The sequence below is a fragment of the Salvelinus fontinalis genome, chromosome 3 (genome assembly GCF_029448725.1).
Source record: "Salvelinus fontinalis isolate EN_2023a chromosome 3, ASM2944872v1, whole genome shotgun sequence".
Lineage (NCBI taxonomy): Eukaryota > Metazoa > Chordata > Actinopteri > Salmoniformes > Salmonidae > Salvelinus > Salvelinus fontinalis.
Window position 1 is genome coordinate 1,583,931 of NC_074667.1, and position 19,402 is coordinate 1,603,332.

Below are 19,402 nucleotides of genomic sequence, written 5' to 3' on the forward strand. Positions count from 1 at the left end.
ACTTGTTTATTTCTTGTTCTATTCTTTGAGGAAATTATAAACTTGTTCTTATTTGTAATAGTTTCTCAATCATATTCACCTAAAGTTGGCATCTACTAGGCTACTTTTTAGATCAGACTTGCAGATTCAGTGTCTCTTTTTAAATCCCTGCTGAAGACAAGACTTTTATGAAGAGGCTTTTAATGTATGATTTTAATTAGCTATTTTTTTCATTCTCCTTCCTCCTGTCTTTGTTAGTATTTTTATTTTATGATATGAAGCACTTTTACCTGTATTGACAGCAAACTCCATTGTGTTCTTGTGGACCTTCAAGGCTTCATACATTTTTTGGTATCCTTCCCCAGATCTGTGCCTTGGCACAATCCTGTCTCGGAGCTCTACGGACAATTATTTCGACCTCAAGGCTTTGTTTTTGCTCTGACATGCACTGTCAACTGTGGGACCTTATATACACAAGTGTGTGCCTTTCCAAATCATGTACAAACAATTGAATTTACTACAGGTGGACTCCAATCAAGTTGTAGAAGCATCTCGAGGATGATCAATGGAAACAACACGCTGAATACTTATGTAAATAAGGTATTCGTTTTTTTTTTTTTATACACTTGCAAACATTTCTAAAAAACTGTTGTTGCTTTGTCATTATGGGGTGTTGTGTGTAGATTGCTGAGGAGATAAAAAATATATATTTTAGAATAAGGCTAACGAAACAAAATGTGGAAAAAGTTAAGGGGTCTGAATACTTTCCTATGCGCTGTAGTGTCATAGATTTACATACAGAATAATATGAAATGCTCTGAGACCAGGTTGCTATTGAAAAGCACAATAGAAATAAAGTTAACTACATTGTATCCTCGAGCTACATCTATTGTTACAAAATGTTAATTGTGACACCTCTGATTATGACCTTATGACCCAGAACTGCGTTGCCATGGAAACGGGTGCGCATTGCTATGAAGGTTCGTGCTCGCGCCCCTGTCAAAAGAAGATACCAATAGCAAGTTAGCTTGTCAGCTGGGCTAGCTAAATACCACTTGTAGCCTACAAAAAGGTAATTAAGAATGCAAGGGCAACTGATTAATTTGTCAATTATTGAACAGCTAATAAGGAATTTCTTAACTTTTAGCTTTTGCCTTTGGCCAATTTTATTATTTTTCTGGTCTTTATTAAAGCAAGGGTGATACAGTAGCTAACTAGCTAACGTTATTTAACTAGCTAAAAATGCAAATTTTTCTAAATGAATATGAAATATCCAAGCCTATAGTAGCTAGTTAACTTCTAGCTAACTTTGGAGAACATTATTTTTGCATGTAATGAATGCTTGTCATGTCAATGATGGATAACAATTCAACATCAACGTTGAGTATTGAACATTTCCAGATTATTGGTCTATGTGAAAAATGCTAACCTGTATGTATGGTTTCCGTAGATTGAACCAACCGGTTCATGACATTACAGCGCAGTCAGTCATGTCCAGACTACATCACCTGTATGGCCTATTGAGGTACCTAATGATGTTACTCAGTGGCATCATATTTGTAAGTGCACCGTTTTTTTGTGTGCTTTTTGGGGGATTTATCTGTAGATTATACCAGAAGAGGCTATTAGGCTGGACCTCAATCAAACCCGCACTGCAGAACGATTACATTCACAACAACATGTAGGTTGGAGTGAAAGTTCGATAGAATCGTCAGACCACAGGGAATCCGAGAATCTCCATTGAATCTCCATGGTGCCACTTTTTAGGATGTCAATATAAATGAATGAATTTATGGTTGTTTGTAAATTTGTCTTCCCTTTGAGTCATTATGTGTTCTTGTTTTTACCATTGTGGACCACTTTGGAAACAAGCGTTTTAATTAATACTTTCAAGTGATATCCTCTGGGTCCACATTGTACGTTTTGATGTATATGTCTGTTACCCCAAATACATTCAATTCAAATAGCTTTTTAGTCCAATACTTAATCTGTTCTAGGAAACTGGCCCTATGTGTTACAGATGGTATGCTCAGGATTGTCCAACGTTTTAAATTCCATATAGTTTAGTTGAGGCCCTGCATTCATTTCAGAATCTAGTTTGAACAACTCTTAGCCCGCATCTACAGTAAATGTTGGGGAAAACACGATAATGATGCATCAATATGATCAATCTCATGTTAATTCACCCAATCAGAATGTCCAATGTCAATACACTCTCTCAATACCCTCAATCTCATGGATGCGCATCTCATTCTCTAACCCAATATGGTCGCCGGACCAGTTCCCCCACGGGACACCGTCTTCAATCAGAAGGTCCTACAATCTAGTCATTCTAACTCTGGTCCATCTCTTCTCTCATCCAGGTGAATCCATTCTAGTTATTCTAACTCTATAGTCCATCTCTTCCCCCATCTAGGTGAGTGGCCTTGTGCTGTTTGGCCTAGGTGTGTGGATCAGGTACGGAGCGGCCACCTTTGTCCAGGTGATGGGTTCTTTCTCGGCACAGCTGGTGACCATCAGCTATGTGTGTATGTGCCTGGGGGCCATCCTGTCTCTGCTGGGGTTCATTGGTTGCTACGGGGCCTGGAGCGAGAACCGCTGCCTCATCATGCTGGTAAGAGACCGTGAATCCCAAACCACCCCATCGCCCCTACCAATTCGCTCTGAGGGCCCTCTGTTGACGCGTGTTGTTGTCAAAACTCCGAGGGTGACTTCCAGAGGGTGGCAAGGGGGTCAATAAACTCTAACTTCTGGACACACTCGTGACTTGAATGAGGCAATTCATGTTCCACTTTTAAATAATAAAACAAACATGAAATTCAAATAAAAAAATTCCCCCTTGTTGTTTTACAAGATATAAACCTCATCAACAGTATAACATGGGGGGGGGGGGGGGGCTACCATTTGGGGCTCAGTCTAGAAGAAAGGTGGGTCACTTTTGTAGAGTGTAGTCTTCATAAATTCTTGCTAATGGTTGAGAGTCTGTTAGAAGGAGCCATTTTGGCCTACTTATTTGGTTGTTGTGTTGTGTAGTCTATACCCTTGTTTCTCAAACCTCTCCTCGGGGACCCACAGATGTTTCACAATTTTGTTGTAGCCCTGAACTAGCACACCTGGGCCACGTTCAGTTGTCAAACGTTGCAGATAGTAATGCCATGAATATAGCCGACATGATTCCTTGTTCCACATGTTGGAGAGGCATGTTTGTTCTACATAACATATTTCTATCTGAACGTTCCAAGATGTTGTGTCCTTCTGAACGGATTTAAGAAGTCAAGGGCTTGATTATTAGTTGAATCAGATGTGCTAGGCAAGTTCCACGGAGAGATTTGATGGTTGCTCTATAGTCTTTGTGTATTCCACTTAAAGAGATTGAATGGGATCTTAAGCATTTACAAATTTGTAACATATCGTACGAATTGGAATCGCTAACATAGCGTAAGAATTGCATGATTTTTTTAAAAATCTATATTTTTTTAGGACGTAGCATATCATACGAAATGGATGACGTTGTACACAATTGTGCACACTTTTCAGGGGCCCGTTTTGGCTTTCAAAACTACTGGGTGAAATTATACAAAACATCTGTAGCGTCACTTTAATTTGTACACTAGAGGGAACTATATGTTGGGTCATAGGTCACAGGAGACCAGGAAGTGGGGAAGTGGGGATGCACAGTTATAGAGAGTGTACAGTTCTTACCCTGCTCACCTTTGAAACTATGATGTGGTTGATTCTAACCCTCTCCTTGATCTACCAGTATTTCTTCATCGTGTCAATGATGTTTACAGCTGAGGTTACTGGGGTTATTTTCATCTTGGTGTACAAAGATCTGGTAAGCACAGACGATCCACTCTCACGCCCTCACTGGCTCAACTGTAACTACGATAATGTACAAAACACAGATTAACCACTCACCCTCACTGTTTAAACTGTAAAGAAGATGCCATACAAAGCACATACGATCCACTCACACCCTCACTGTCTAAACTGCAAAAGAAATACTGTATAAACCGCAGACAATCCACATTGACCCTATCCTCACTGTCTAAACTGCAACAAAGATACTGTATTTAGCACAGATGATCTACTCACTCTCACTGTTTAAACTGCAACAAAGATACTGTAAAGTACAATAGATTCTGTCTTTAGCACAGATGATCTACTCACGCTCAATGTCTAAACTGCAACAAAGAAACTGTACAAAGCTCAGATGATTCACGCACAGCCTTACTGCTACAAAGATGCTGTAAAGTTTTCTTGGCGTGATTAACAGTCAAGCACTGGGGTAAATGATTAGGTGACTTCCTGTGTTTAAGGTGGAGGTTACGATTCGTGGAGCTAGTAAGGACTCTTTGCGGATGTCCTATATGGGACCAACGGCTGCAGACCCCATATCAACAGCCTGGAACACCATCATGGTCCATGTGAGTGGGCTATGTGAACTCTGACTTTAAAGGGGCAATCAGCAGTTGCTACATTCATTTTTGGACTTATAAATTCATTATATGTACCCATTGATTCTTGAAGTATTAAACTTATAAATGCCTCATGAGCTTAGTTCAGAACCAAAAATATACTGTAAGCTTGTTTTACTCCAATGTTTGTTAACAAAGTAAATGTAAACAAACACTATATAGCCTAAAAACATGGTTACAACGATGATGTTGATATCATGGATGGTCACTCCTTGAATCTATATCTCTGTTTATGAATTTGAGTGGTTATATTTCTCCAGCCTCATCCCTCAGCTTTTTACCGAAACGGGTGGGGACGCTTTGTTATTGTTTTTACTGCTGATTGCCGCTTTAATACCAGTAGGATCTACCATACCCTGGGTACCAGTCTATCATTCCACTCCTTGCCTCTACTTGTCATGACAAACTTTGGCATATGACACGAAATACAAGGAGTGGAATGTTTGCACAAAACAGGTCTGGTTTTCAGACTAGAGCTACCATTCTTCACTGTACATGTGCAAAAGCTCCGAAAGAAACAAGAAACAAACGAAATTGTCAATGTGCACCAATAGAAGCCCACTGTCTCAATGCTCTGCCTTTCTCTACTGTGTGCAGTACAAGTGCTGTGGCTTTGACAACTCCACGGCTGACTTCAAGAACTCCGTGTTCAGTGCTAACACTGGCCTGTTGTACCCCAAGACGTGCTGTGTTGACCTGACGAGCAGCGCCTGCGACGGCCTCGACACCACCCAGGGCCTGATACACCCAAAGGTAGGGAACACTTTTCCATATGAATAAGCCGAGCCAAACCAAGCTGTACCGAGCCGGCCTGGTTACACATCAACCATAGCTGGACCGACTTTGACCCCTTTTATACTATCGTGTTGACCCACATTAAACTGTGCCGGTTTGGATATTTTCTTACATTTGTCTTTTTCAGCATGGTTCCAGAAACTATGGTGGATGTAGCAGTGTCAAAAGCCATTACTCCTTTACCTATTTCTAAGGGCCAAATCCTAATTTGGGTAGTGGCCATGTCTTGTGAAGGAACAGATGGTGACGTCCTCTTTATCTATCTGTCGGTCACCAGAGCTGCATTACCAAACTGATCAATGTGATCCAGGACCAGAGCGTCATCTTTGGCTCCACCGCTTCTGGCATCTGTGTCATGGAGGTAAGTGTCCTTTCAGATTTGCCCAAATATATATGGTGAGATTTGCCCAAACTTACACTACCTTTCAAACGTTGGGGGTCTCTTAGAAATGACCTTGTTTTTGTCCATTAAAATAACATAAAATTGTTCTGCGAAATGAAGGCTATTCCATGCAAGAAATTGCCAAGAAACTGAAGATCTAGTACAACGCTGTGTACTACTCCCTTCACAGAACAGTGCAAACTGTCTCTAACCAGAATAGAAAGAGGAGTGGGAGGCCCCGGTGCACAACTGAGCAAGAGGACAAGTACATTAGAGTGTCTAGTTTGAGAAACAAACGCCTCACAAGTCCTCAACTGGCAGCTTTATTAAATAGTACCCGCAAAACACCAGTCTCAACGTCAACAGGGAAGAGGCGACTCCGGAATGCTGGCCTTCTAGGCAGAGTTCCTCTGTCCAGTGTCTGTGTTCTTTTGACCATCTTTTATTTTTATTGGCCAGTCTGAGATATGGCTTTTTCTTTACAACTCTGCCTAGAAGGCCAGCAGCCTTCATTTCTCAGAATAAGAATAGACAAGTTCTTTGTTTCTGGCCATTTTGAGCCTGTAATCAAACCCCCAAATGCTGGTGCTCCAGATACTCAACTAGTCTAAAGAAGGCCAGTTTTATTGCTTCTTTAATCAGAACAACAGTTTTCAGCTGTGCTAACATAATGCAAAAGAGCTTTCTAATTATCAATTAGCCTTTTAAATTGATAAACTTGGATTAGCTAACACAATGTGACATTGGAACACAGGAGTGATGGTTGCTGATAATGGGCCTCTGTACGACTATGTAGATATTGCATTAAAAATCAGACGTTTCCAGCTACAAAAGTCATTTACAACATTGTCTACACTGTATTTCGGATCAATTTGATGTTATTTTAATAGACAAAAAATGTGCTTTTCTTTCAAAAACAAGGACATTTCTAAGTGACACCAAACTTTTGAATGGTAGCGTAAATGGTGAGAATTTCCCAAATGTATATGGTGAGAGTTTCCCAAATGTATATGGTGAGAGTTTCCCAAATGTATATGGTGAGAGTTGCCCAAATGTATATGGTGAGAGTTGCCCAAATGTATATGGTGAGAGTTTCCCAAACGTATATGGGGACAAAATGACTAGAGGGTAGAGACATTGGCCACAAACAGCCACAGGTGGTTTCCATTGTGATCACCATCGTGTAAATGAAAGTCTTAAACAGTAAATTGGCCTTGTGAATCAACATGGATCAGACAAAATAACACAATCACTGCTAGCTGTTATTGAGTCTCACTCAGGAATGAGAATGAAGTAATTTCAATAGTGGATGCTAAGGCAGATAAGACTAAGGTTGCATCCCTAATGGAACCCTATTCCCTATATGGTGCACAATTTTTGACCAGGGCCCATAGGGCTCTGATCAAAGGTAGTGCACCATGTACAGTAGGGAATAGCATGCTATTTGGAATGCAGATCTGCCTTGGCATCCACTATTGAAATGACTCCATTCATGACACTGTCTTCCTGAGAGACTCCACAACCACTAACACCACCCCAACACAAATGAACTGAAACATTAACTTAGCCTCAAAGTTTGACTTTTGTGTTAAAACATAGTTTCCACGTGCACTGTGTGTGTGCGCGTGCTCGATGTGAACAACCCCATTACCACATGAGTGAACTTTAGCAAAGCCGGCTAAACCTATTTCAGAAAGAGTCAAAGTTAGACAGAGATATAGTTTCCTCCCGTGGCCTGTGGTGTGTGTTAATGATGCTTCAATGTGTTTCCCGTGGCCTAATGCGCGTGTGTGGTTTTTGTTGTGTGTGTCTCTGTTTCAGTTGGCGTCCATGATGGTGTCAGTAGTGTTGTTCGTCAGACTAGGCAACACCTATTATTAGACCAGCAGCAACACAGAGCCTGACCCAGGCATGGTAGGCCAACCAGGCCAGAGACAACACCATAATAAATTAGACTTGCAGATGAAGCCTCCTTGTCAGTAGACTGTGGTTATTGTGGTGTTTGGGACTTCTTAGGGTTTATGGTAGATGTGGGAGGGTGGGTGTCTCTCTCTGTATGTGAATTTGTGATGATTAGCAGTCTAGTGAACAGGAAAACTCTTTGACAACTACTCCCTCTTGTGGAATATATCTAAAGTGTCAGAGGCAGAATCACAGTATCATGGTCAGTCATATGTCTGGGAACATTAAGTAACATTGAGTTATAATATAATAATATATGCCATTTAGCAGACACTTTAATCCAAAGCGGTTTACGGTAGTGCGTCCCTAAATTTTTGTTCTCCTTAACAGTCACTTCACTCAGTAACAGTTATTCTGAACTTCACTTGGTCAGGTGTCTAACAGATAGAAGCTGCCTATGGGAAAGTGGTCTGGGGGGGATGGGAAAGTGAATGTGTCAGTTAACACCGAGCCTGTCCATGGGAACTCCTAGCAGGGTTCTAGAACTCCAGACAGCCAGTGACTGATCAGGTCATGGGTGAGAGAACACAGGACTCTAATGGCATTATGATGGGCCATAACAAGGGAGCTGGGCTTTATACCCACGGAACATAAACCCATTATGACTTTACCACCACATGTAATGAAAGCCCCTTGTTTGCCTAGGTATTATTCTCAGTTGATACAGGGTACCTCTCAAACTCACATCCTCAGAGCCTAGAAAAACTCTATAGGACTACTTCACATGTCTTCACCACCGTTCAAACACTCACCTGTAAGAAACTGAAACCCTTTGAAGTTGTAAATGTCAATGGATCTTATGACCCAGCAGGTGGGGTTCAGTCTTTGGGCGGTTCTTGATGTTTAAAGAAAGATGTTTTTATGGTATTATGTCATGTTTTATGATTTGTGTTGATCCCAGGAAGAGTAGCTGCTGCTTCAGCAACTGCTAATGGGGATCCTAATAAAATCCTAAATGCCAGGTGTGATATACTGACCATTAGCATGGGAATTATGACACCTTCCAAGAGGTGAAGGCTGGGTTGGTTGGTCCTTATAAAAGGCTGCCACCAACTCCATTGTCTCATAGCCCAGACTGACAGCAAGGTTTCCATTTGGAACCTTGAACCACTAAAATATAGACAACCAATTGATTATTGATTTATTTGCTGGGGAATAATTAGCTTTTTCTGAATCTGGAACAAAATATCTAAGATTTTTCTTTTTGTTGGGAAAAAATGACATTCTTCATCAACTTTGTTTTTTTGTCCACATTTTCTGCCGTGGCTTTGTCTCTTCCATTTCCTCACAAGTCCATCAAGAGCGTTCCCAAGAATGGCGCGAGCCGGGACTTTGAATCATCCGGTAACGGTCCAGTCGACGAACAGGAGCCTATTCGGGGAACGGTCAAAGTAGTCAAACTCAACCCCAATAACCTGGGTCTGTCGGGTCTTTTTAGACGAGGCGGGATTTCCCCCCGAGGTGCGCCCGGTCCGAGGATGCCTTTCCCAGCCTTCTTGTCCATGGGTCGCCCTGGCCCGCCTGCGCTCCCTGCCAAAGCAGCTGCGGTGCCTCTGCATCCACTGTCACATCTGCACCACGACAGTCAGGGCAATGGTGGGGTGGGTATCAAGAAGAGGCAGGGATTTGAGATGTGGCAGAGGGCCATGGATAAGAGCGACCACAGTAAGACCATGTCCATGTCGCTGCCCCTCAGTCTGAAGGACTCTGCCAACAGACAGAGCTGCGCCGCGGTGCCTTTTACTCAGGTGAGGCAGACCTTTCAATTTTGGTTAACAATAGACAAAGATGTTGTAGGGCAATAGAGGACAGTAGGCCTCATGTTTAATCAAATTATTAGACTAAATTAGAAAGTTAAAAGGGATATTTTTTTAATAAGTAGGGCCTAATGCTTGAAACATCAAAATACGAAATGTTTATGCAAGTCTAATTTTTTTTTTTTAATGATCTTCCATGTGCAGCGGATAACGACCGAGGGCTGCAACGCGGTGACAGTCCACAACAAACTGTGCTTCGGTCAATGCAGTTCGCTGTTCGTCCCGTCTGGTTGGGAGTCTGCCAGGCTGACCGGTGCAGGGGGACACCACCGTGCGCCCTGTTCCCGTTGCGCTCCATCCAAGGCCCACACGGTGACCGTGCCTCTGCGCTGTGGGATGGAGGTGCGGGAGAAGCGCGTGATGGTGGTGGAAGAATGCAAGTGTGAGACTGGTCGCGAGGAGGGGAATATCGAGGCTGTGGCCTCCATGCACTTATAACTGGAGATACTGTAGTTTAAGGGCGACATTTTCCTAGTGCAAAAGCTCTGTGCGAATTAGAAAACGCCCACTGCGAGATTATAATGAAGTTTACAGTATTTTTTTGCACATTGCAACGCAACATTTTTGCACTACGAAAATATCGCCTTAAATGCTTGTTTCCCCCCTCACAGCACCTGCTCCAGCCTATTTTGATGACTCGATTAATTGTTTTTGGACAGAAAATATTTATATTGTGATGTCAGATGTGGACATTGATTATGTGTATTGTATGTGTGAGTGAATTTCTAATTCAGAGAAAAACGATTTGGAGCCAAGTGCCACCAATGATTGTTGACAAGTGACTAACATTTTTAGTCATGAACATTTCTGTTCAACCCTATGGCAGAATGAGTCATCCACTCTGGACAGTGTAATAATGTTGAATAACTTGTTTAGTTTCATCTGAACTGAACGACATTTTGTTTTTATGAAATAAAAATGTCAATCTATTTTTGGCTTGTCACCTGGTTTTTACCCTTGATGTGCTTTGATTCATGCAAGAGAATCTACATCGAAACATGGGGAAAACATGTAGTATTCCAAGAGAAACTACATAGAAAACGTAGTATTCCAAAAGAATCTACATAGAAAACGTAGTATTCCATGCACTAAAGTATTCCTGTAGTATCGGCCTCCATGTTTTATTAAAATGTTTTAGTGCAGTTTCACCACATTCCAGTTACATCTGAAAGCAGTGAACTGCCCAAATGGTACCCTATTTCTTATTTAGTGCACTATAGTCAGAAGTATTGCACTCTATAGGAGATAGAGTGCCATTTGGGATGAAGAGCTGGTGTGTACACGAGCATTGAACATGGGCACTTTAGAGGAGCAAACAGAGGGAATTGTTTCAGCATGAGACACTGCATTATGTATCAGGCATCTTGTCTCTTTCTCCCCTGGCTCTTTCACTGTGGTGGGAATTCTTCTTGACATCCTTAAAGCCACAATCTGGAGTTTGTGTTTCAGCAAAACGGTGGCCCCGCCCCACAACTTGGTTTGGTATAAAGCTGAGGGATAATGTAACCACTCAAAAATTCAAATCTTTTGTACCAATGATTCTTTAAGGTTATACTGAGCTTATGAGGCATTTATAAGTTCCATTCCTCAACAATCAATGGGTATATCATTAGTTGAAATTACTATTGAACAGTGTCCCAGATCTCAGACTGTAGCTTTTAAACCTGCAGATGCACTTGAGTGTTTTCAGGGCCTAAAACAAGTATTATTCATTTATTTCCTGGAACCTGGACCTGTGTGAGTGCATGAGTGCATGTGCGTGCACGCATGTGTGTTTGTGTGTGCATGTGTATTTGTACGTGCATGCATATGCATGTGTGTGTGTGTGTGCCTGGTAAAATGAACTCATCCCACACATCCATACATCCCCAGCGGAATATAAAGGAGGCTCTTCTTTACATTGTGTAGCCTAGCCTTGGCATGCTGTCAATAACACCGCTTACTTACTTACTCACAGCAATTTGCATTCAGTGTTTTATAAAGCTATGGGGGATGCTTGCATTGACTGAGGCCCATGGATTTAGGCCTACATTTGCATTTGCAAAGGGTTGACGGCTATATTTCCACAAAAGAGTTTGATGAGAATAATATTTGCTCTGGACTTAACATATAGAATCAAATGAGGGGGTCTGGTTAGTAAGGAGGTGAAGGTCTGGGCTGTTATTTCCCATCTCTGTTGAGTGGGGAGGTTACGAAGGTAAACTAAGATATCCAATCAGAGTTCTCTGAGCTCTGAGGTCTACATCTCAATCATCCATTTGGCGTGCTAATTGATCAAGATATTTAATCAACAGACTGACTGGATATTCCAAGACTGAATCTAAGTATGTTGAATGTTTGCATAAAGTGTGGGGGGGGGGGGGGTCATGCTGTATATGCTGGGAAGTACTGAGTGATCTTGAGATTGCGATCTCATGAGCAAAAAGCTTCATATCTCTTCGCCCTATATCTTCCCCTTCTCCTCCTCACATTCCATGTGACTCGTCTTCCTTCCTCTCTTCTCTGGAGAGAGAGGGGGGGGGGATAGAAGAGAGGTAAGGGGGAGGGTGATGGGAACACAGGAGGAACACTAGAGTATAGAGGGGGAGAGAGAGAGAGGGGGACAGAGAGAAGGGGAGAGTAAAAGAAAGGGTACAGGATGGAGGAGGGGGGTCAGGGGTGATTGGAACAAACAAGGAGCACTAGAGTGCGCCCACTTAGCGAGACAGATGTCAGCCCTCTTGCATTGTGGGAGCTTCGTCGAGCACTCCTGCGTTTTTAAAGATGGCCTGGTTCCCATGGCGAGGGAGGGAGGGAATAGGGGCAGAGTGACGACGATGGTGGGGCTTATTCGTTTTTTGGTGTAGGCACGGCGACGCTGCCAAGTTCAACGCCTGGGGGATCCGATCATCGTCATGGCGGATCGCTAAGTGGCCTAGTTAACGCCAAAAGACAAACAATGAGGCTCACAGAGTTTACACTTTCTTCAGGGGTCCCAGAGTTTAGTGGGAAGAATCGTAGTGAAGTGATCACATTTCAAGTGCTCCGTGCAATTAGAATAGGTTAGAATAGGTTCATTGTCCCCATTTTAGAGTCAGCGATTAGAAGCCCATTCCGTTGGCATTCGTAGTTATTTATACTGAACAAAAATATAAACGCAAGATGTAAAGTTTTGGTCCCATGTTTCATGAGCTGAAATAAAAGATGGCAGACATTTTTCATGTGCACAAACAGCTTATTTCTCAAAAATGTGGTGCCCAAATTCGTTTACATCCCTATTAGTGAGCATTTCTCCATTTCCAAGATAATCCATCCATCTGACAGGTGTGGCATATCAAAAAGCTGATGAAACAGCATGATCATTACTCAGGTTCACCTTGTGCTGGGGACAATAAAAGGCCACTCTGAAATGTGCAGTTTTGTCTTACAACATAATGCCACAGATGTCTCAAGTTTTGAGGGGGTGTTCAGTTGGCATGCTGACTGCAGGTATGTCCACCAGAGCTGTTGCCAGAGAATTTAATGTTAATATCTCTACCATAAGCCGCCTCCAACTTCGTTTTAGAGAATTTGGTATGTCCAACCGGCCTTACAACCGCAGACCATGTAACCACACCAGCCCAGATGTCCAAATCCGTCTTCTTTACCTGCGGGATCGTCTGATACCAGTCACCCGGCCAGCTGATGAAACTGAGGAGTATTTCTGTCTGTAATAATGCACTTTTGTGGGGAAAACCCATTCTGACTGGAAGAGCCTGGCTCCCCAGTGAGTTGGCCTGGCTCCCCAGTGGGTGGGCCTGGCTCCCCAGTGGGTGGGCCTGGCTCCCCAGTGGGTGGGCCTGGCTCCCCAGTGGGTGGGCCTGGCTCCCCAGTGAGTGGGCCTGGCTCCCCAGTGGGTGGGCCTGGCTCCCCAGTGAGTGGGCCTGGCTCCCCAGTGGGTGGGCCTGGCTCCCCAGTGGGTGGGCCTGGCTCCCCAGTGGGTGGGCCTGGCTCCCCAGTGGGTGGGCCTGGCTCCCCAGTGGGTGGGCCTGGCTCCCCAGTGAGTGGGCCTGGCTCCCCAGTGAGTGGGCCTGGCTCCCCAGTGGGTGGGCCTGGCTCCCCAGTGAGTGGGCCTGGCTCCCCAGTGAGTGGGCCTGGCTCCCCAGTGAGTGGGCCTGGCTCCCCAGTGAGTGGGCCTGGCTCCCCAGTGGGTGAGCCTATGCTCTCCCAGGCCCACCCATGGCTGCTCCCCTGCCCATTTATGTGAAATCTATAGATTAGGACCTAATGAATTTAGTTAAATTGACAGATTTCCTTATATGAACTGTAACTCAGTAAAATCATTGAAATTGTTGAATGTTGCGTTGATTATATACAGTACATTCGGAAAGTATTCAGACCCCTTGGCTTTTTCCACATTTTGTTACATTACAGCCTTATTCTAAAATGTATCAAATATTTTTTTCCCTCATCAATTTACACACAATACCGCATATTGAAAAGCAAAAACAGGTTTTTAGAAATGTTTGCAAATGTAGATTTTTTTTTAAACGGAAATATCATATTTACATAAGTATTCAGACCTACTCAGCCTGATATCCCCATGTCTCTGAGCTGTGTGGTGGGTTCTGCTCCTTGAAGCACCTTTGGCATCGATTACAGCCTCTCTCTGTACTTTGTCCTTTCATCTTTCCCTTGATCCTGACTAGTCTCCCAGTCCCTGCCACTGAAAAACATCCCCACAGCATGATGCTGCCACCACTATGCTTCACCGTAGGCATGGTGCCAGGTTTACTCCAGACGTGACGCTCGGCATTCAGGCCAAAGAGTTCAATCTTGGTTTCATCAGACCAAAGAATCTTGTTTCTCATGGTCTGAGAGTCCTTTAGGTGCCTTTGGGCAAGCTCCAAGCGGGCTGTCATGTGCCTTTTACTGAGGAGTGGCTTCCGTCTGACCACTCTACCATAAAGGCCTGATTGGTGGAGTGCTGCAGAGATGGTTGTCATGGAATGTTCTCCCATCTCCACAGAGGAACTATGGAGCTCTGACAGATTGACCATCAGGTTCTTGGTCACCTCCCTGACCAAGGCCCTTCTCCCCCGATTGCTCAGTTTGGTCGGGCGGGTCCAAACTTGGTGGTTCCAAACTTCTTCCATTTAAGAATGATGGAGGCCACTGTGTTCTTGGGGACCTTCCATGCTGCATACATTTTCTGGTACCATTCCCCAGATCTGTGCCTCGACAGAATCCTGTCTCAGAGCTCTACGGACAATTCCTTCGACTGCATGGCATTGGTTTTTGCTCTGACATGTACTGTCAACTGTGGTACCTTATATAGACAGGTGTGTGTTTTTCCAAATCATGTGAAATCAATTGATGGTGGACTCCAATCAAGTTGTAGAAACATCTCAAGGATGATCAATGAAAACAGGATGCACCTGAGCTCAATTTCAAGTCTCATAGCAAAGGGTCTGAAATACTTATGTAAATAAGGTATTTCTGTTATTATTTTTAATACATTTGCAAACATTTCTAAAAACCTATTTGATCTTTCTCATTATGGGGTGTTGTGTGTAGATTAATGAGGAAGAATATTTATTTAATCAATTTTAGAATAAGGCTGTAACGTAACAAAATATGTAAAAAGTCAAGGGGTCTGAATACTTTCCGAATGCACTGGATTTGTTCAGTATACATTGATTGTAAATCTCACTGTGTACCTTACTGAATATTGGTGGTTAGTTAGGTCACCTCTCAGTTATCCCATCAAAATGAGTTAACCAGAACCACCAAGCAAACCAGGCCTGTGATCTTTGACCTGACCAGCTTGGCCATCAGAGCCTTTTGGAGTAACCAGTTTTATTGGTAGTTAGACCTACTCAGCCTGATATCCCCATGTCTCTGAGCTGTGTGGTTGGTTCTGCTCCTTCACAACCCCAACAGTGGGGCTAATTGAAAGGCTCCGGATGGCATGGCAGAGGACCGGACCTTCCCCAAACGCCTGAGGCTTTCCTGGGCTTTAGATGTTGAAATGCCAGGCTAGAGGAGTCAGTTGCTAGGTCCTGGGCAATAGGCGATAGCCGGTAGAATAGCTGGTCTTTACACCAATACAGTGGTAGATACATTCTATGGCACCAACGACAGGAGCAGCTGGGCAGGGAGACAGTGCCCGGGGGCTGTGCCAGCTTGCCGGGTGCTGGGGGGGGGCAGAGATGGGTGTAGCCGGGGGGATGGGGATGGGCACAATAATGAGGAGGACTTGGAGATGTGTGCCAGTAATGGTGCCAGTCTGCCAGTCTATGAAACCTCTTTCACAATTAGTGGAGCAAAGAGACTTGCTATGGATAGGATTATACTACATCATAATTTATTGTCAGTTGAGATCGTCTCACTCTGCTAACAGTATCAAGCTGAGACAGAAGAATCCCTCTGATTGTGAGGGAATAGAAAGAGAAGGGTTCATTCACAGATACTTTCATGGGCCAGGTTCTATCATGGGTCTTACTGTGTCCGATAACATTCTCAAACCATGGATTCATCCCAAATGGCACCCTATTTCATACGTAGTGCACTACTTTTGACCAAGGCCCATAGGGTGGGCCCTGGTCAAAAGTAGTGAAACAAATATAGTGTGGGATTTGGGCCACAACCACCACGTTCCTGGACAGGTGACCACTCTTCCATATCCAGTGGAACTGGAGTGTAGGATAGAATAGAATCAGAATTTGGGATGACGTCAGTCGGCTGTTCAGGAGCTGCCATTGTCCCCCTGTCTCTCCCTCTCCTTCCTTCCCTGTGTGTGTGTGTGTGTGTGTGTGTGTGTGTGTGTGTGTGTGTGTGTGTGTGTGTGTGTGTGTGTGTGTGTGTGTGTGTGTGTGTGTGTGTGTGTGTGTGTGTGTGTGTGATGATAATGATGTTGTCATTGTGGTGGCAGGTGCAGGGCTGTGTGAGCTGCAGGTGACGTCTCTCGTCGTTCCCTTAATGATTCCAATTAACATAATCAAGACCTGGCAGGGCGAAGAGAATGGAGACCGCTGCACCTCCTCTCTCGTCTTGCCCTGTTTCTCCCCCTCCTCCTCCTCCTCACCCTGCTGTGGGCTTTCATCACCGCACGTCGCCATGGCGCCCGCCCCATGCCATCATCCATCCATCGGGTTCCTGTCACACACGCACACACACATGAGATACACACAGACACACATGCAAATACACACACACACCACTCACCATTTCTCCTCATGGGCAGAAAAACAGGCACAGCTCTCTCCACCCTCCCCTGCCAGTTACCACGACCATCGCTACCCGCCACCGCTTTTAAAAAAACATGACGTCTAAAAGCTCCTAAACGGTCTACTTCAGAAGCACTTAGGAGAATCTCCACTCAACTTATCGTCTAACGACGAGAGGGAGGATTGCCAGGTTCTAACGAGGCGGGATAAGATCGTTGTTTAGATATGGTTTTCTTTGCCGAGGGAGCTGGGTAGTGACATGTCACACATGGTTTTAGGACAGAGGAGGCGAGCGCTTGTTGGCACGGGAGCAAGGGGAGCAGGGATAAAAGAGCCCTATCGCTTTGGATGCGTGTGTAGTGTGGGTGAGTCGGGGATACTGTAAAAGCCTCCAGCTGGGTCAGTGAGTGACAGACTCAGGGGATCCAGGGGCGAACTCCTTCTGCTCAGAATGTGGAGTTAACTGTTGTAAGTTAGTGCAGAGAGAAAGTAGTCTCGCTTTGCCAAACTCAAGTGTTAATGGATTGTGTGTCAGACGCAGCAGGTGGGGAGAGGAGACTACAGAAAAAGTCACTTCTACTGATCCCCTGCATCCGTCTGTATCGCTCAGATAAGAAACAGGGAGACTGTATTCATTCATTTAGAATATGCGTGACACATACCAACATGCATCATGAAGGACTAGTTCAGCCAAATGTCAAGTTCACCTTATTTTCCGTAACACTAGCAAGTATCCAATCAGGCATAGTAACGTGTAGGACCACACCAGTCGGAACATACAGCACCATTCTAGTTCCATTCCAACATTTATTCTACTCTATTTCTCATGATGCATCAAAAGAATGGGTTTCACCATCCAGATTCATTCCTCCAAATCTCTTACAGAACAAAGTGAAGGACAGAGTGGGAACGACCGAACAAGGCCAAGACGGAGACATTGATCTGGCTGACTGAGGTGATCTAAATTATAGAAACATATGAAACCCTTTTGGTTTCCTGGTTTCATCTAACCAAGCCTGATTCTAGCTGACAGCTGTGTGTGTGTGTGTGTGTGTGTGTGTGTGTGTGTGTGTGTGTGTGTGTGTGTGTGTGTGCGTGCGTGCGTGCGTGCGTGCGTGCGTGCGTGCGTGCGAGTGTGTCTTTCTGTATGTGTGTGTATCAGTATTTGTGTGTGTGTGAGAGAGAGAGTTGGATTTGTCTATTTATTAGTTGGCATGGGGGCACTTTCACTCGTCCAGACCTCCAGAAAATCCATCATGACGTCTGTGAGAAAATCTTTGATGAGTTTCTGTCTCTGTCCGAAATGGCACCCTATTCCCTTTAAAGTGCACGTCAAAAGTAGGGAATAGGGTGCCTTTTGGGACATCTGTCTACCCGCAGCTCCATTTTCCTGCATTTCTCAGCCAATCCATTCCAATGTCTTCCTCTATCCATGGTTCAGACATGTCCCAAGCCCAGAAGCCAACAGTGGGAAGGGTTGTGAGGACCCGCCAAACATGGTGGATACGGTAGGTGTAGTAATCTGACTCCAGACACTCTCACGCACTCCAGACAGTTTTAGCTCTTTTGAAGTGGGCTTTTATGTGATGGCACACACACACACACACTTTTATGACATTGTAAAATGCGTCATTGATTGAAATCGAATGGAGTGGTTGAGTGGAGTAGTTTGGTGATCTGGCCACCGGCAGGGTTTGAGCGAGAGAGAAAGAAAGAGAGAGCCAGACAGACAGAGAGAGTGAGAGAGAAAGGGAGGAAGGGAAAGTGAGAGAGAGAGGGAGGGAGGAACGGAAAGAGAGAGGCAGAGAGAGAGAGAGGGAGGAAGGAAGTGAAAGAGGGAGTTATAATCCTGGTGGAGCGCTGATTTCGCCAGGCCAAACAAATCGCCTCCAGGATCCTGTCACCATCTCTATGAAGATAAATGGTATCATTAAACAGGCTCTGTCATCGATTAAACATCCTGTTGGAATCCTGTTTTTTTATGTGGAAATGCAAAATTGCAATGGATAACGTTCAACATGATTCAACTTTTCAGGGTTTGTAACAGAGAGTCCAAAACCATTCCAAAATTCAGATAAAGCTGCAGCGGTTTTAACCTTTACTTGTGTTACTGCCAAGAAACGGTGTTTCACACCAAGCAATTTGAGTTGAATACATGTTGTTATTACGGGGACTGTGTCATATTGGCTGATTAGGATTATTACAATACCTGCTACTAGCAGCTACAATGCTATTAGTACCAACGGCAATACGAGATCCATTCATGATAAATACACACTCAAATGCCATGGAGATGGATGTGTGTCTAGAAAAGCACACGTACATTGTTGCTTTGGCCGTGAGGTGTGTGTGTTTGTGAGGGCCTGAGTGTTTGTGTGGTGTGGATGGGAGAGTACACAGAGAAGGAGTAAAAGTGTGTGTTTGTGAGAGTGAGTGATTAGGTTATGTGATATCTGTCTGTCTTTGTGTGTATGCATTCATATGTGTGTATCTGTAGTGTGTGTGCTTTCTTGCCTGCATGTGTGTGTGTGTGCCACAGAGAGAGGAAGTATAAGGGGGTGCAGGTGGCATGGAGCAGGCTGGCGCGGGCGGGCACAGGCACACTGTCCCCTGGCAATGCCAACACCATCTGTCATAGAGAGGAACATCTGCAGCCCAAGGTGCCCTTGTCACCCAGCGTTAGAGTAACCAGTTTGGCGTTTCCATTGGAAGCGACCTGGCATAGCCAGAGCCACGCAATTTATGTGTGTGTTTGTGTCTGTATGTGTGTTTGTGTGTGAGAGAGAGAGAGAGAGGGAGGGA

The 19,402-nt window shown here is 44.3% G+C and overlaps 2 protein-coding genes across 3 annotated transcripts; both read left to right on the plus strand.

Moving 5' to 3' along the window:
* The first annotated feature begins 92 nt into the window (after nucleotides 1-92).
* On the plus strand, nucleotides 93-7,677 carry LOC129835728 (tetraspanin-16-like). 2 transcript variants are annotated; one of them, XM_055901504.1, is made up of 8 exons: nucleotides 93-1,051; nucleotides 1,430-1,538; nucleotides 2,396-2,593; nucleotides 3,740-3,814; nucleotides 4,299-4,406; nucleotides 5,055-5,210; nucleotides 5,530-5,613; nucleotides 7,456-7,677. In XM_055901504.1, exons 2-8 carry the CDS (start codon nucleotides 1,470-1,472, stop codon nucleotides 7,513-7,515), a joined length of 750 nt encoding a protein of 249 aa, XP_055757479.1. In that variant the 5' UTR covers nucleotides 93-1,051; nucleotides 1,430-1,469; the 3' UTR covers nucleotides 7,516-7,677. The 2 variants fall into 2 exon arrangements, with proteins under 2 accessions (XP_055757479.1, XP_055757478.1); XM_055901503.1 differs by having other exon boundaries at nucleotides 93-1,538.
* An 874-nt stretch (nucleotides 7,678-8,551) lies between these two features.
* Nucleotides 8,552-10,269, plus strand: LOC129835718 (DAN domain family member 5-like). The gene is made up of 2 exons (XM_055901491.1): nucleotides 8,552-9,344; nucleotides 9,558-10,269. Exons 1-2 carry the CDS (start codon nucleotides 8,814-8,816, stop codon nucleotides 9,849-9,851), a joined length of 825 nt encoding a protein of 274 aa, XP_055757466.1. The 5' UTR covers nucleotides 8,552-8,813; the 3' UTR covers nucleotides 9,852-10,269.
* The last annotated feature ends 9,133 nt before the right edge of the window (nucleotides 10,270-19,402 follow it).

What these genes read in the sequence shown, in the direction of transcription:
- LOC129835728 (XM_055901503.1), top strand. Translation starts at nt 1,401, where the DNA reads ATGCTAACCTGTATGTATGGTTTCCGTAGATTGAACCAACCGGTTCAT. An exon ending in ACCGCTGCCTCATCATGCTG is followed by an intron (nt 2,594 to 3,739) that starts GTAAGAGACCGT and finishes TTGATCTACCAG; the next exon opens with TATTTCTTCATCGTGTCAAT. An exon ending in CTGGCATCTGTGTCATGGAG is followed by an intron (nt 5,614 to 7,455) that starts GTAAGTGTCCTT and finishes TCTCTGTTTCAG; the next exon opens with TTGGCGTCCATGATGGTGTC.
- LOC129835718 (XM_055901491.1), top strand. Translation starts at nt 8,814, where the DNA reads ATGACATTCTTCATCAACTTTGTTTTTTTGTCCACATTTTCTGCCGTG. An exon ending in CCGCGGTGCCTTTTACTCAG is followed by an intron (nt 9,345 to 9,557) that starts GTGAGGCAGACC and finishes TTCCATGTGCAG; the next exon opens with CGGATAACGACCGAGGGCTG.